Genomic DNA, 17,062 nt, shown 5'->3' with positions numbered 1-17,062 from the left:
CATGTGGTGTGAACTTGCATTTTTTTCCACCAACACAACACAAGTGGGTAAGGGGCATAAGACTAGTAGAATTTGGATGCCTCCATGCATATGTTATTTTTTTATAATTAATTCCATATTTCTTTAGTGACAAAATGAGTTGATACTTCAAACTTATTCTTCATGTAATACAAATTTCCGTCTCTGTGCTTATGTATATATACTTATTTACGTATTTTCAGATATCATGCCTTCTGTCTCAGCATTACTTGTCCAAACATGCTTTATATAATAACACAGTGGATAATGTGAAATCTAAGAATATCAATTTGAAAAGTAATAAATGTTAGGTTAATGGTCTGTAAAGATAGATATGCAAAATGTTGATGTAATGGCTGGTGCTACTGTATCTGTGCATAGCAAAAGCCTAACAAATAATGATTGCATTTTATGGAAACACTATTGTTTTCAATACAAATTTTTGACTAGTGAAACATAATAGCATTTTTTTGTTTAATAGGATGACATTTTGCGGACACTTTCAGCCTCCCGTATGATTGCTCCCCGATATAGGTGGCGCAGAAGCCGTTGGTGTAATTTATGTCCTGTGGCTCTGAAAGAAGGATATATTAAGAAAGGATTGGCAGAGTTTGCTGTTAGGTAAACTTTGTTTGTAATATGCACATTATCATTATTGTCTTGTTTTATTCTATTTTATCTTATTTTTTGACTTTCAGTTTTCTAGATAAAATGTACTTACTATCATCCGAGGAATCACTGATAAAATTCATGCAGAATCCTCGTCCATACCTTCTTCCTCCTATGCCACTGCCTCCATGCAAGGTGGCTGTCCTTGGACCAAAGTCTTCTGGGAAAACAACGGTCTGCAACTTAATAGCTAGCAAATACTCAGGAAAGGTAGGTGTATATAATATTGCTTGAAAAAAAAAAGATATGTCCTTGAGGTTCTACCCTGCTTGTCTTATATTTAGTCATCAAACATATGGCTTCTTTAAAATCTGTCCACTATGTGACAGTATTATAACCCATGGCTATATCTTTGTGTAGCCCATGTGTCATAGCCAGAGGTAGAAGAGGTGACACAAGCTAACTGGTCCCTTAAGTTAGCTGATCCGTCATGACCTGCCTAATTTTCTGTTTGCAAGTGTAGAGTTTATTGTAATTATTGTGCATAAAACAGTATATAATGACATAGCTATAGGTACTTGTAAAGTATAAAATCTAATTTTAATGGTTCAGTTAAGATCACACATGTTCATTTAAGGGACATCTAAACCCATTTATTTATTTATTTTATTTTATATTTTACAGGTCAAAATAAAAAATATAAAAGTAGAAAAAACTGATAAAGCTACAGAACATTCACTTGAATAAATACAGTAATTTTGCAATGGACAGTTATGTGTTTGACTCCATTTTATACTTATGGGGAGTCAAGGGTTAGAAGGACGGGAGGAGCAGGGGGAGGGAGGAGGAAGTGAGGAATCCAGGCGTGTAGTTTGAGCTTTTAACTAGAAAAGGTTCATCTTTATTTTTAAGTGCGTAAGCAGGAGGGTCACAGGTTGTCAAATAAGATAATAGGTAAGAGCGAAGTGTTAATTATGAAGGAGGGGGTAAGAGAGTTGGGTAGTTATCCTGGTAATAAGTATGGTATGGGAAAGTATGGTATGGTACTGTCTATAAATAGTCATGGGGTCCAAACCTGCCTAAAGACATGCCCTCTATAGCATATAATATGCTCTTTTCTCTACATCATCCACATGCCAAATATCGTTTTCCTGTGATTAGGGAGGGAGATGATTATTCCAGTTCCTAGCTAGAAGACATTTAGTGGCTCCTAAGATGGGTGAAACAAACTTTTTAGAATGCTAATTAAGGTTTTGGGGAGGGTAGCAGAGGAAGAAAATCCATGGGTCCTTCATAATCAGGGCTTCCAACATAAAGTCAAGAAGGCTATGGACCATGTCTCAAAACTAAACCCATGTTTTAGTATTAAAAACAAGAAACCACAACAATTAGCTGGCTCGCTGGCTCCAGCACTTAGGATCTGACTGCATTGTGGACTCACTTTGAAACATCTTTAAATAGGACGTGGTGCTTTACTTCTTCGTAACATCTTCCCTTACGATGTGACCTATGCGCACATGTATTGTAACATTTACAGACTGTGAGAATCAAATGTTTGTTGAATCACATGTTTGTACTAATTGCAAATATTGATTTTGCAGAAAATACAGTAATATTACATTTATTGTGAGCATTTTGAATGAAACTTAGTGTCTCCTTTAGGTCTTTGATATGTCTCTGCTTATTTCATCACGTGTTGAAGAAGTAAAACAAAATGCTATAGCAAAGGCCTGTGAAGAGTCCACTGTAACAGCTATTGAAAGTGTCAAATTAAAGCTACATCAAGAAAAACTGGCGAAACTACAAGGTGTGTATCTCCATATGCTTTAGATCTCTACAGATCTAAAGCATATGGAGTGATTTAGACAAAGGTTTAAAAAAATAGTCTGAAGATAAAACTAAAGTCAGTAAATTACAAAGCTCTGCAATGTTGCAAAAGGTAGATTGTATTTTGTTTGTAGGCAGCCCCATATAGAGACATCCCCTCACCCATTACAAGGAGACCCCACTTTGCAGAGACATCTACCCACCCCTCACCCCTATAGTACAAACTCTCTCTGTCATTGTGTTCACTTCTGTCCAGGCCCATTGAGGAGGAAGGATGTCTCTGCTAGATACATTTCTGTCCCCAATTATCCTCAGTCTTCTTCAGGATGACTTACTCAGCAACAAAATGATCAGAGGAATCCACACTGGTGCATTTCTTAGCAACACATGACAATTTGAATAAAAAGAAAAGAGCTGATGCATTGAAACCTATACACGTACTCTAACAAAATTTTTCATTCAGATTATTTTTTCTTTAAATCCAAGTCATATAATGTCTCAAACTGGCTTGAGTTTGGTCTAAAATTCAGACAGGTTTAGACAAAAATTCAAGGCACCTGTCAAGCTGAAAAAGCTTGCAGCATTAATGGAGAACAAGATTCTGATGTACTGTAAGGTTCTCAGATGGCACTTAAAGGCTAAATCCACCCAAAAGTAAACATACAGTTTTGGGTCAACTTAAGTGACATAAAATACCAATGCATCTGATGGTACTGAGCAGGAGACCTCAAACTAAAACTTGAGTTGTTGAGGCCTCTCCAACATGAACTTCAATTCATTTGCATGAGAAGGTCACAAGGAAGGGGTTGGACAACCCCAGATAAAGGACCATCCAAGCAGAACATCAGATCTCCAGCCAATAACCTTAGAACTACTAGACAGGATACTGTAACTGGTGGCTTCTTGGATTGGCAAGACCACTTCTAAGCAGGGACAAACAAACAATAAAATAATTCTTCCCCTTTAATGACTATTATTATACCAATGGCAGAAGCTCAGAAAGAAGTAGAAAAAGAAAAAGAAACTGATGACATTTCCTCAACTCACAGTGTGATAGGTATGTGTCTTGTAAAACTAAATGAACTTGGCAGATATACTAGGGCATTACATGGTGCTGAGGTGATGTGTATTAGTAGTCAAATATATCTGAAAAATGATGTGGACACCATGAAATATAACAATTATTTGCAGTGACCTTTTCATTTATCTCTAACCATACATGAGTGATTATTTCTCTTTTACCATATATAAGCTTACATTTAGTATTATCAATTAAGAAGAAGCATTTAATTGTCCTTCAATTGTCTTCTGGCTATGTCCTATGAGGACTAGTCCAGTGTGTTAATGATTACTGGCTTGTTAGGAATTGTACAGTGTTATGATACAAATGAAGGGAGGATACAATTGTGTATTAAGTCTGAATGGTGTAGTGCTGTGAGGAGTAGTAATAAATCAATTGAATGCCTAACATTGGTTGGATAATATTCAGCTTAGCATAGTGACATATAAGTTGTCATGAGTTTCTTTATGTATCAAAACAAAAACAACGGCATAGTTACTAGCCCTGTCAGAGTTTGTAAGACGACTCTTAATGGGCCTGAGTCATTAAGGATCGCAAGGCAAAAAAAGTAGTAAATTTGATCCTGGACAAACCATCTTACAATGCAAGAGGTGCAAATTAGTTTATTATTTTGCACATAAGTTAAATACTGGCTGTTTTGTCATGTAGTGCACAAATACTTGATAATTTTATTTTTACACTGAAATTTAAAGGTGATCTAGGACATGCCCTATCCAACTATAAATCTGTCCACACATTTTAAATTTACCTCCTCTCCAATGCAACAGGGTTTTGCCAAAGTGCAAAGTTACCATTTTGCTTTGCTCTCCTTAATGACTCGATAAGTAGTAGTAAGTAGTCTCCTGGACAAACCCATGTTACAATGCAAGGGGTGCAAATTAGTTTTCTATTTTACACATAAATTAAATACTGACTGTTTTTTTCATGTAGCACACAAATATCAACTTTAAATTTTAGTGTACAAATAAGCTATCAAGTATTTGTGTGCTACATGAAAAAACAGACAGTATTTAACTTATGTGTAAAATAGAAAACTAATTTGCACCCCTTGCATTGTAACATGTTTTTGTCCAGGAGACTACTTACTCAATTTTTTTTACTTAACTTTCCTTAATAAATCAGGCCCTCAGGCCCAGTGTGTCTAGCTTCTCATAAAATGTCATATATACACTGTAATTCATATTGTTCTCCATAAATAGAAAATGTAGAGGAATCAGATGCAACTGAGGAGCACACAGTCCAAAAGGATGAAACAGCAGAGAAGATAGAGGAGAAAAGTGTCCTTCAAACAGAAGGTAAAGATTTCCATTTTGATTTTCACTAAATGCTACTTTAGGTATATATATCACATGATCATTAGATTGCACCAATCATCTGCACATAGCAGAGGTAGCAATTTTGTGAACCAAAACCTAACAAACAATTCCTAGATGCTTGAAAATCTGTATCCTTAAATATTGCAAGTCCACCTCTCTCAATAAAGTGACAAATAAAATAGAACAAGAGGAGCGCCAAGCTATAAGTATTATATATAATATGTTATATCACATATAAAATGATCAATTGAATTGAATATGACAGATAAAAACACATTAGGCTCCTAACTTGAAAAACTGTAACATTTTTATTCAAAATCATTCACAAATGTAAACAGAAACCTCATAGCATAACCATATACATCTTAAAAATTAAAATACATGTATATGGAATAATTTCACTCTGTAATGCCAAAGAATCTTATAAAAGGAGAATAACTTGTAAACATATGCAAACAGAGATATATTTATATATATATATATATATATATATATATATATATATATATATATATATATATATATATATATGCTGTTAAGAGAGAATACACATATATGTAAACATAGATGACCCACAAATGCAAGAATTAGTTGTCCATCATATATAATATAAAGAACTAAAACGCTATAACAGTGGCCAGCTCATCTCACTCCCCATAAGTCCCGTCCTGCAGCACAATATTAGGTTCACTGGTATGGTTAAGTAAACAACTCGCCTCACTTCCCCTGTAGTTGGTCTAATAATGGAGTGTATGATCCACTTTGTGCGGTGAGGTGAGTAGCTGTATATAATTACATCATCCTTCCTATAGTATTAGGGACTATATTCTCCAGCTTCATTTGTTATAGTTTACACAGAGACGACCATCAGCTGCTTGATTTCTCTACAGCCTCTGCTATGGCATTGGAACGTAGCTGTGTAAGAATCACTTGTCCCCTCTCAATGTTAGAAACCCAAAATTGTCCTCCACGTCCCTCCATAGATTGTAACCTGTTAGTTAACAGGCAAGATCATCAGCTGTTAGGTCCTTCTGTGGATAAAGTAAACAAGTGGGTACAAGCACTGCTGCGGCAGTATAACAAGTAGATGAATTGAAATCACTTGTCTCTTCACATAATCAGGTGTAGCCCAGGACTCTTGTTTTCTACTCTCCATAAGCAGTTCCTTATTAAAGGGGAGATGGTAAGCTAAACTCTGATGTCCTGTGTCCAGTAATCAGCTGTCGCTGATATATAATATATAATATAACATAATATAATACGTGTAGCTTGGCGCTCCTCTTGTTTTTATTTTATTTGTAGCCAGTTTCTGGGCTGAAAAAATATTCATGAGAATTAACTGTGCTTTGGTATACTTCATTTCAAGATTATTAATTTGCCCTGCAAACAAAATGCATTTGACTAATCAATATGTATTATTATTAATAAGTATTGTTTCCATGTTTAACAGTAATAAAAGATACATTTGACTGACATTTGTATTTCAAACATGTAGGGCCTGATTCATTAAGGAAAGTAAGATAAAAAAATGAGTAAGTTTTCTCCTGGACAAACCATGTTACAATGCAAGGGGTGCAAATTAGTTTATTATTTTGCACATAAGAAAAATAAAATACTGACTGTTTTTTCATCTAGCACTGAAATACTTGATAGCTTTATTTTTACACTGAAATTTAAAGTTGATCTAGGACTTGCCCTACCCCAACTATATATCTCTGTCCCGACATTTTAAATTAATCTCCCTCTCCAATGCAACATAATTTTGCCAAAGTACAGTTACTCTTTTTTTCTTTCCTTTCCTTAATGAATCAGGCCTGACATGTGTAGTTGATCTCTTTTTGCTGACTATAAATGTAGTATTATTGATTGATGATAATAAACATTTAATTGTACATTAATAGCATACTTGCCAACTTTTCTTGTTTCCTCTCCCCCTCCTCACTTGACCTACCCTCCCAGAGGGGAGGTCAAGTGGGGAGGGGGAGTGGCAATGCGATCGCTTCACGCTAGCCCAGGCTGAGTTTGTAAGGTTACTCTTTATATGCCCAACAACTCATAAAAGTGTCATATATACAGTGTAACTCATATTGTGTTCTAAAGATAGAAAATGTAGGTAGACTTTAAATGAAGAATATGCAGATAGAATTAAACACAGTAATTACAAATTTTGATGCAAAGGGTATATTTTTTTAAAGGAACAAGAACACAACAAATACTTAGCAGAAAATATGCAGAATGTGGCTCATCAGTATTACATGTTCTTAATAACATCAAAGGCAAAGTGAACAACAGAACAACAAAGCCTTAATCTGCACTTGATTGTACAAATGATTTACAAACACATGGAGTGAATGTCTTATCATGAAATAAATACATATTTACATATTTATGTATCTGACGTGAAAGCCTAAGGATGAAATAGGGAGTTTTCTATCTACTGTTATTATACTTTTTAGGACATGTTTAGGCCACCCCCATATTGTGCAGAGACAGTCCATCGCCCATTACAAAGAAGTCCCACTTTGCATATACATCTCCCTTGCCCGATGACACAGAGATCTCTTTACTTAACAATATCTGGTGATGTGTCCACTTCTTAATATGCTGAACAACTCACAAAAGTGTCATATATGCAGTTTAATTCATATTGTGTTCCTTAACTAGAAAATGTAGATGAATCACATACAACAGAGGAGCACACAACCCAAAGAGAAGAAACAACTGAGAAGATAGAGGCACAAAGTGTCCTTCAAGCAGAAGGTAAAATCAGTTTTGACTTTCAGTAAATGCTACTTGTATATTGCATGAGAATTAAATTGCACCCATCATCTGCAAGAACAGGGAGAGCAATTTTATGGGCTGATGTAATATTCACGAGTGCTTTGGTATGTTGCATTTAAAGCTCATTAATTTTCCCTGGGAACAAAGTACATATGACAAATCAATATGCAATTGCTTCCATGTATTAGGAGTAATAAAAGATTAATTAAATTGCTATTTGTTGTTAAACATAACATCTTTTCTTGCTGACTGAAATAGCACATACCAACAGCTTTATATGGTTTGCACAGCACAATAAACAGGTACACAACCAGTCATGTATAATGTATGAAACAAACCAAAAACCTTTTGGAATTATCCGCTCACTGTGAATATTAACATAATGGTAACAACTGCAGTCACAAATTTAAATGAATACTTTGCTAAAAAGAAATTGTAACACACTTTATTTGTTACAGATATGAATAATTAAAATGATCATTACCAAACATATTTTAAAACCATTAGGATGTCCCTCGTGTTCTATATTTTGATTATAAATATGAATAGATCCAAAAACTTTCTATTTTATCATCATATAATCAATCCCTGTTTAACCCCCTGTGGGTCCGTAATGACAATATCTGTTTGTAGGACAATAACTCATAACTAATTGCACTATTATATTTAATATAAAAGAGATTTTTATATTTCTTCTTCCACTATATTGTAGACCAAACTGAAGAAGTAACTGCTGATCACCCTGAAGTCCATCAAATGGTGGAGGAAGCTATGAAAATAGCAGGCGAGACTCCAATAACACTACCTCCAGATGATTATATCAGTGTATTGGAGAAAGCTATTAAAGAGGTATTAATGGCACTCTCATTACCACATATACTGAAACAGACTGTTCTTTATCACACCAAGAATGAGTTGGAATGCATTTTATAACCCTGGCAGTTTATCTTCAAACAGACTAATTACTGTTACATACACGTTCAACCCTTTATAAATCCTAATTTTGTTGATCCAGAGGAAGACAAAGCAAAAACCCCAATGTGACAATTGACAATTTCCTTCTTGAAAAAACATTATTCTTCACCCCCAAAATGGCAATTGGATAAATTCACCATATGCACCAACCCCTTAATGTCCCTCTAATGTCCTCTACTAATTATACCTATAGAAAATATTTCTTATAAGAAAGGCATCCAATATATTTTTAAATTCTCTTAGCCAATTTGCCATCATTACCTCTTAGTGGGTAATGGGTAAAGAACCAACTGCTCATTTTGAAACCCTCTTTCTTCCATTCTAAATTGATGACCCCTTGACTTCTGTATGGTTATTGGCATGAATGGATTGTTAGACGTATCTATGTATTGACACATCAAATATATTTGTAGATATTATTTAATTCACCTCCAAGGCACCTTTATTATAGCCTAAATTCTCTATAATTAATCCCTACCATATTATATATTAATGAGGTATCTGGGATAGATGCTTTCTCTGACTTAAGCTCATCTTGTCCTAACTGCCCTGTCTACTTTGGTAATCTAATAATTGTGTGTGTGTGTAGAGGCTATTACTACCCAACCTATTTCATGTTACTTTACCTCCTTTGTTAATACATGCAAAAAAACCTTTTCTCTATCCTCCTATTGGGGGACATCGAGGACATATGGGTATAGAGTAGTGAGGATAGGTGATGGGAACTTTAAGAACTTGTTAGCTAGCCCTAGCTTCTCCCTCTCTTTACAACACTTAATGTATATTAATCAGTTTAGGTTTAGTGCCCCACAAATCGGAATGTTTTAAGGCTGCTCTGCAGCCCTGTTCAGTTTTATTTAATTTGATTTAATCCGTTCTCCTAAAAGCTGCATCCTGGCAGCGCACAGCATGCTGGCAATCTTGCAGCGCACAGCACAGATGGCTCTGCACTGTCTGGAGCGGGAGATCGGAGGTGCCGTGGAGGTACCTCCGCTGCCGTTCTTCCGCCCCCATCTCTGGACACCTTCAGGGAGCCAACCACAGTTGCCGTAGACTGTATGTGACATCCCTAGCAGCAGCTGCAAAGGAACAGCTGCTACTTCACTGTGCAGACAGATGGAGGCAGCAGGAAAGTGAAACCCTCTTCCAGCACTGTTCTGGGGGGGTAGAAGGTACAGGGGGGCCCCTGGGTGGCTGTCTCTTACTAGAGGCAGCCATGAGTTTACTTAGGGGGCTGGGTTAGGTAGGGGTTATAGTTATGATGTAAGCCCCTGCTAGGCACTGGATTGGATAAGGGGGCTGCCCTGGTAGACAGCTGCTAATCCAGTGCTGGGTCCTGGGGGAGGATCTTTTTCCCTTGAAACGTATATCTGGAGGGATTACCTAGGCGCTCAAGTGGGTGGGTTCAATATAAATATTCTATAATCAAAGTTAAAAATATTCAAAACTTTAAAGGAAAAAGAAAAAGAAAAACTACTGCCCTTTTTAAGAAATAGTGTGTACTAAACCAAGACCAAAATCAAACATAACATATAGAAGAAAAATAGCTATTTTCTAATCTGTATTGCAGACCACTAACCAATTTGTAATTAAAAACACAACATTAAAAACCAACATTAACATCAGTATAATATAAATCAAGATAATAAAACATAACCTTATATAGACATAAAAACATTTAAAATGTTATTAAATCCACGTTATTAGTCAAAAGAGAAGTCATTCCTGTTAAAAATCGAGCTCTTTGTATTTAAATCTGGGGTTGCACTCCCCAGTTTAGTATCTCATTCACTATACCAAGAAAAATTACTGTATTTTATAAAGATTTATTGATTTTCGGTTTTGTAATGTTAAATAATATCTGATTTATATGATAATGAATCTAATGAAGAATGTTTGAGTTTATATAATATATGACCACCAACTCTTTGTAATTGAATGAAAGCACTTCGGCTCTAAAAGCGGGGTGTCCGGTGGTAATCCTGTCCCAGGTCCAGATAACAACCCAGACTCTAGAGTCCTGGTTGGATCCTCAACATCAAGAAGTCCAAGTTAAATTCGACCCAACGGATGATCTTTTTGGGACTATTCGACACCCAACAACAGTGGGTGTTTTTGCCTTTGGACAAAATTCAGGCTTCACAGAAGATCTCTGTTGACTGTCAAACAGACCTCTGTACACTTCTATATGAGAGTTCTGGGCAAGATGGTATAGACTTTTGAAACACTCCAGTTTGCTCACTTGCATGCATGGGAGTTCCAGCTGGAAATCCTGTTGAACCGTAACAGATCCCATCTGAATCTGTCTGGTCAGGTATTCTGTCTTTCTCCTTAGGCGCGTCAGTCACTCCATTGGTGGCTAGAAAAAAACAGTCTCTGCAGGAGTCGACCATTCTCAATCTGGGATTAGACCTTAATTTTAACAGATGCCAGCTTGCAGGGGTGCCGTCTGTCTTCAAGCTTGGTTTCAGAGTCTTTGGTCTCTGAAAGAATCCAAACTTCCTATAAATGTATTGGAACTGTGAACAGTATTCCACACTCTGATCAGTGTGCAACATTTGCTGCAGGGAAGGACAGTAAAGATACAGTCAGACAATTCCACTGCAGTGGCACCAAGAGTTCTTTAGCATGCGAGAGACGCACAGGATCTTTCTGTATGCTGAATCTCACATTCAGGTTGTCATGGCAGTTTTCATCCCAGGGGTAGAAAATTGGAAAGCAGTTTTTCGTAACAGGTAGATTCTGCATTCCGGCCAATGGTCCCTGCACCCGGAGTTGTTTCACCAGCTAGTAGACATGTGGGATCAGTTGGATCACAAAGTTCAACTCTCCAAGGCCAGAGATTCTCTGTCCGTTCCCTGGCGGTTCCACTTAGTTTACCTATTCCCACTGGTAGCTATGTTTCCGAGAGTCTTATAAAAGGTACAGAGAGAGGGCATTCCGGTCATTCTGGTTGTGTTGGATTGGCCTCCAAGAGCTTGATACACCGACGTTCTCTCCATGGTGGTGGGTTGGTCATGATGTGGGCCACTACGGTCATACCTGATAAGTCTAGGACCATTTTATAATCTCTGTTTATAATTTCTAGTCTGCGCTCGTGGTGTAAACCATGCTACAGGCTCGCAAACCGGATTCAGCTAAAATATATCATAGTGTCTAGAGGACATATATCGCCTGGTGTGAAAAGAAGGGGTATCCTACATTTTATTTGCGGTTATCGATGTTGCTTTTGTTCTTGCAGGATGTGCTGGATGCTCGTTTGTGCCTTCATTCAATTAAGGGTCGGTGTCTGCTCTTTCGGTCTTCTTTTAAAGAAGACTTGCTATAATGCCTGATGTTCAAACTTCGTTCAGGGGGTGCTTAATGTACAGCCTCCATATGTTCCTCTGGTAGCGCCTTGGGATTTAAACTTGGTGTTAAAAGCTTTACAGCATTCCCATATTTGAACCTTGGGGGTATATTTAATAAACTGCGGGTTTGAAAAGGGGGAGATGGGGGTAGGCCGTGTCTTTGTTCAAATACGGGTAGCCCTTGCCTCAACTCATACCATGGGGACCATATTTTATGATATTTGTGTTTCGCCCTACTTTCAGTATACATGTATCTCTCGTGATGCATAGTGTCATTTACCAACGCTTTCCATTTAAATAAATCTGGTTATTCCACTGCCAGCCTCGTACAGGCTATGATAACTTTAGCCAGGGGGGTAAGGATAAAAATATATTGGTAGAGAGGTCTATCTAAATTGTCTTCCAAAGAGATACCAAATAAACATATCTTGGGAATCAAAGGGGGAATCTCAGGTACCGTACTTCCAACACAAGCCCACACCCTCATCCAGAAGTCATGTACCTCTTGACATTCCCACTGCAGGTGCCATAAGTTGCAACCAGACAATCCACATTTAGGACATTCAGTATTAGATCTTCCCCCAATATTAGCCAAAGAGCTTGGGGTATGATATACTCTATGCAATATGTAAAGGTGTATCTGTTGGAGATGGATACTTGAGGTAGCGTCTCGTATGGTTTTCAGAATGTGACTCCATTCCTCTTCCAAGAATATTCCCAGACCAGATTCCCATTTGGCCTTAAGTGGTAATAAGCTGTTAATTACAGAGTGGTAATTAAGCTCGGCATATACCGTGGAAATAATTCTACATCCACGCATCCTTTTCAGGAGCGCTCTGATGGGAGAGATTAAAAACGTGGGAGGAAAATCAACAAATTGGGATTGTGTAGAATGTCTGAGTTGCAAATACCGGTAAAATGCAGTATGAGGTATATTAAAGTATCTTTGGAACTGGGGAAAGGATTTAAAAACCCCCTCATCATACAGATGACTCAATGCAGACACTCCGGTTTGGCTCCAGAAAGGGTCACCACTCAATTTATTCAGCTCATAATATAACATTATGCCAAATCGGAGCATCCGAGTCAAAACCCCCACCATCAAGGAGTTTGTTAGCCATATTCCACACCTTAATTGCCTGCACGATTATGGGGGGATCTGACCTGGACGTCTTGCCCATCAGCAGCACCTGCAGTGGGTTAAACGCAGGCCCCGCCGCTCACCAAGGAAACTAAACAGGACACTGTCTCTAGAAATGCACAAACACTCAAGTAGATGAGACAACTGAGCTGTCATATAGTAAAGCTTAAGATTAGATAGCGCCAAACCCTCCATCGCAATTAGATTTAAAAAGAGTGCTTATTTTTATTCTTGCTCAACTATCACTCCAGATAAAGGAGGAAAGAAGGGAGTTAATGAGATGGAATATACAGTTGGGGATATAGACAGGGAAATGTTGTAGTGCACGAAGGTATTTGGGTTGCATAATCATCTTAAAAACATTAATTCTCCCTGTCATAGTTAACGGAATCCACGTGTGAGATCTAAGTTTGAAGTGTTCAGTAATGGGATAAATGTTTAATTTAATATAGTCTGTTGCTTTGGGGGTGATCCAGATACCGAGGTACTTGAATCGCAGTGTCCATTTGAAGGAATGATCAAAGTGTGTAAGAGTGGGGAGAGTACCATGGACTAAAAAAATGTTGGATTTATCCCAGTTTATTTTAAGCCCAGAATATCGTCCAAAGTTATTAACCGTCTCTAAGAGGTGGTTCAAGTACTCATCTGCATGTGAAAGGAACAACAGCATGTCGTCTGCATACAAAACTATATATATAACCACTGAACCCAAGAAATAAAATACAGGGCCAAAGCCAAACCTTCGCATCACCTCCCAGAGATAGACCTAGTGACTTTCTTATTTAACCACACTGAGTGCCTTACATTTCTATAAATGTTGTTGCCATACAATATGCATTTGCAACAGTATTTATTTAAAATATTTTCTTTTTAATTCCTGCTTTTAAGAGTAAACCTCCCCAGTCTACAATCTTCAAGGATTCTCTGGTCACTATTCCCTAAATGCCTCCTCACCCATACATTACATAAAATACAGTCAGGGGCGGATTGGGAACTTAAAGTGGCCCTGGAAAAAATTATTGAAGTGGCCTCATGTCGGCGGGACCAAAATACCTGTAGGTGGGGCCAACACAAAAGTAGGCGGGATTTAGAACTACAGGAATTTAGTTGTAGTAACATCTAGGAAAACCTAGATGTGATGACTTTACACACAGTGGGTCATCTCTAAAGCCATGCAGGACAAATGTATAGTATACTATAGGCAGCCCCCTCTTAGTATAGTATAGTATAGGTAGCCCCCCAATAGTATAGTATAGGTAGCCCCCCTTAGTATAGTATAGTATAGGTTGCCCCCCTTAGCATAGTATAGTATAGTATAGGTAGCCCCCCCTTAGTATAGTATAGGTAGCTCCACTTAGTATAGTATAGGCAGCCCCACCTTAGTATAGTATAGGTAGCTCCCCTTAGTATAGTATAGGTAACCCACCTTAGTATAGTATAAGTAGCTCCCCTTAGTATAGTATAGTATACTAAGCCCCCCTCACTTACCTTCAGTTGCTCTGAGCAGCGTCTCTTCTCACATCAGGCAGACAGGAAGTGAAGTCAGACTTCCTGTCTGCCGAACAGCGCCGTGGGAACCTAGCAATTGGCTGCCTGTTGCTGCCCACTGAACACCAATATTTTAGATTGCTTTCCTGTACGTGCCTCCCCCGCCGCATCCAAACGCGCCCCCCAGGAAAATCCGAGGTGGTCTCCAAGTGGCCTCGTTAGGCCATCGGCCTACCGGGAAACTTCCCTGTAAGGTCTATGGCCAATCCGCGCCTGAATACAGTGTTGCATGAAACAACTTCATATAAGACCTTAAGGGGTATGTCCAGTTTTGGACAAACCACCTATCATTATGACCTGCTCTCTGCCCCTTTTCCTGTCCAAATAGGTGACACTACGACCTCTGTTTCCCCATACCATATAGTGCACCTATATCGCAAGAAAACTCTTCCAGGACTCTTTTTTTAGTTTTCAACAAAATACTCTCTTCTCCACCATTGAAGGGAATTGAATGGATTCATTTCTCCTGTGCCTTGAGCTTACAGGTTTCAGGAAAGTTGACAACCACTTCAAACACGGACACATAACATGCATTTATTAAATGGTTTGGACGTGGGGACTTCATGACTAGGAAAACTAGAAAGGGTTATTACGAAACTGAAATTATTTGTTTTAATTGATATGGCATATGGTAACCTTTTACCGGTGGATTATTCCTTGTCATTTAAAAAGACAGTCATTCAATTTTTATTGCTATCTTTATTAGAGCAGTAACAATTACATTTTTGCCGGCTAAATAATTTAGCTAGTTTCCTCTTCAAAGACTTTATAGGATCGTACTAGAGCATATGAAACATTCACATGGTTTGAGTTTTCAAACAAATCACATGATGTTAAAAAGTGTAGTAATTATACATTTCTCTGGAAGATAGAAAAACTGCCATAAACAGTGTGGGCATGCTGATGCTTGTATAACTACAAGCACTAGCAAACCAATGGCAAGCAGGGCATGTTGGCAGTTGTAAAACCACAAGTGCCAAAATGCCCTGACACTCACGGCTTCCTGGGACCTGTAGTTCCACAATACAAAATGTTAAATAAACCACAAAACCCTCTTAACAACCACATACTTTTAATAAAAATAATAAAACCCCAATAAAGACACTAAAGACCCTCATTTATACCACATAATTTTATTAAAAATAATAAATCCCCAATATACTCACCAGTGATGTTTTCTTCTTTCGTCAGCAGCTTTTAATCCTAAAATGTGTGAATACCAAGTCCCAATAGTATCCAAAGTCCAGCTTGTAAATGTCCAAAATACATTTGTTTCCAAAAGTCCGGCTTGTAAATGTCCAAAATTAATTTGCAATTGTAGTAGTCTATGCTTTTAAAAATCTTCAGTTCTTCTGGCCAGGAGGGCTCCCTTGTTGATTGCAGTCTTCTTATCTTCAGCCAGAAGGGTCCCATATTTGTAAAATCCAATTCGGAACATGCTTGGTTAAAAACAAAAAAAAGATGACAGACGCTGCAAACAGCTTCTGCACTGTAGAAGCTCCGATACGCAATGAACTTATCTTTTGCGTGAGGTCTATTTATAGTATTAGGGATTTTCCCACGCTGTCATGGGAAACCACATACAGTCAAACCAAGATATAGTCTCCTGACTTTTGTTCCCAAACATTTTTAACAAAGGGTCTTAATTATTACTAAACACAGATTGTCACAGTGCTATTCTGGAATTTAGATGCTTCAGTCCCTTACAACTGACCGGTGCTTTCTGTATTGCCTTCCTGGTCATCTTTACTTACAGTTTTAGTTACACATGTCCAGTTATAAACATGTACGCTCTGATCAGTTTTGTCCATAACAACCTACCCCAGGGTAAGCTCATTGAGTGATAAATTATACATTGTAAAGTTACATTTTTACATCAGACAATCTACAATACTTGAGCTAAATGGCTCCATTTAAGAAACATAGGGAAGCGCCACTGGCATACTTACCAACGAGAGCGGGTCCTGGCATGCTTAATCTTTATTAGAACTGCCAAGGGCTCTACTTTCGTCTCAGTCACCATCCAGTTGCCCATTTGTTCAGTCTGTGAATGAATAGTCTGGCTGCCTTGATGTTATGATCAGTAGGGAAATGGTAAGTGCAGAGAGGTAAATTGCAGGTTAGAAAAACGTTGGCATGTGTCATCTAGAGCCTGGTTTCCTATTATTTTTGTGCCAGAAACCCAACTTATGGCCCAAGAGTCAGAGTTGTGACATTTTACTTGTGTTTTTAATTATTATGTGGTTTCTTTTCATTAATTTAATGTCTAGTAATATGATTGGCGTGATATAAATAAGCAATATAATAATAATAATACTAGTACGTATGTTATTGTTACAAAATGTAAAGAATAAGAAATAAGGGACTTTCACAAAATAATAACAGTAAATATGATTAATAAACAGTTTATTAGTTG

General features: G+C 37.6%; 1 protein-coding gene across 2 annotated transcripts in view; it reads left to right on the top strand.

Annotated features, from left to right (window-relative positions):
• The window catches only part of AK9 (adenylate kinase 9), a 116,050-nt gene that overhangs the window by 37,299 nt on the left and 61,689 nt on the right, over positions 1 to 17,062 (top strand). For both annotated transcript variants that reach the window (XM_075202901.1, XM_075202902.1), the window contains 6 exons: positions 500 to 639; positions 717 to 897; positions 2,290 to 2,434; positions 4,735 to 4,830; positions 7,516 to 7,611; positions 8,345 to 8,481. In XM_075202901.1, the coding sequence (XP_075059002.1) occupies positions 500 to 639; positions 717 to 897; positions 2,290 to 2,434; positions 4,735 to 4,830; positions 7,516 to 7,611; positions 8,345 to 8,481 (795 nt within the window). The remainder of the gene's footprint in view (positions 1 to 499; positions 640 to 716; positions 898 to 2,289; positions 2,435 to 4,734; positions 4,831 to 7,515; positions 7,612 to 8,344; positions 8,482 to 17,062) is intronic.

The sequence above is a fragment of the Mixophyes fleayi genome, chromosome 3, assembly GCF_038048845.1.
Source record: "Mixophyes fleayi isolate aMixFle1 chromosome 3, aMixFle1.hap1, whole genome shotgun sequence".
NCBI lineage: Eukaryota > Metazoa > Chordata > Amphibia > Anura > Limnodynastidae > Mixophyes > Mixophyes fleayi.
The sequence above is the reverse complement of the archived record's forward strand: the minus strand, read 5'-3'. Positions and strand labels throughout refer to the sequence as shown.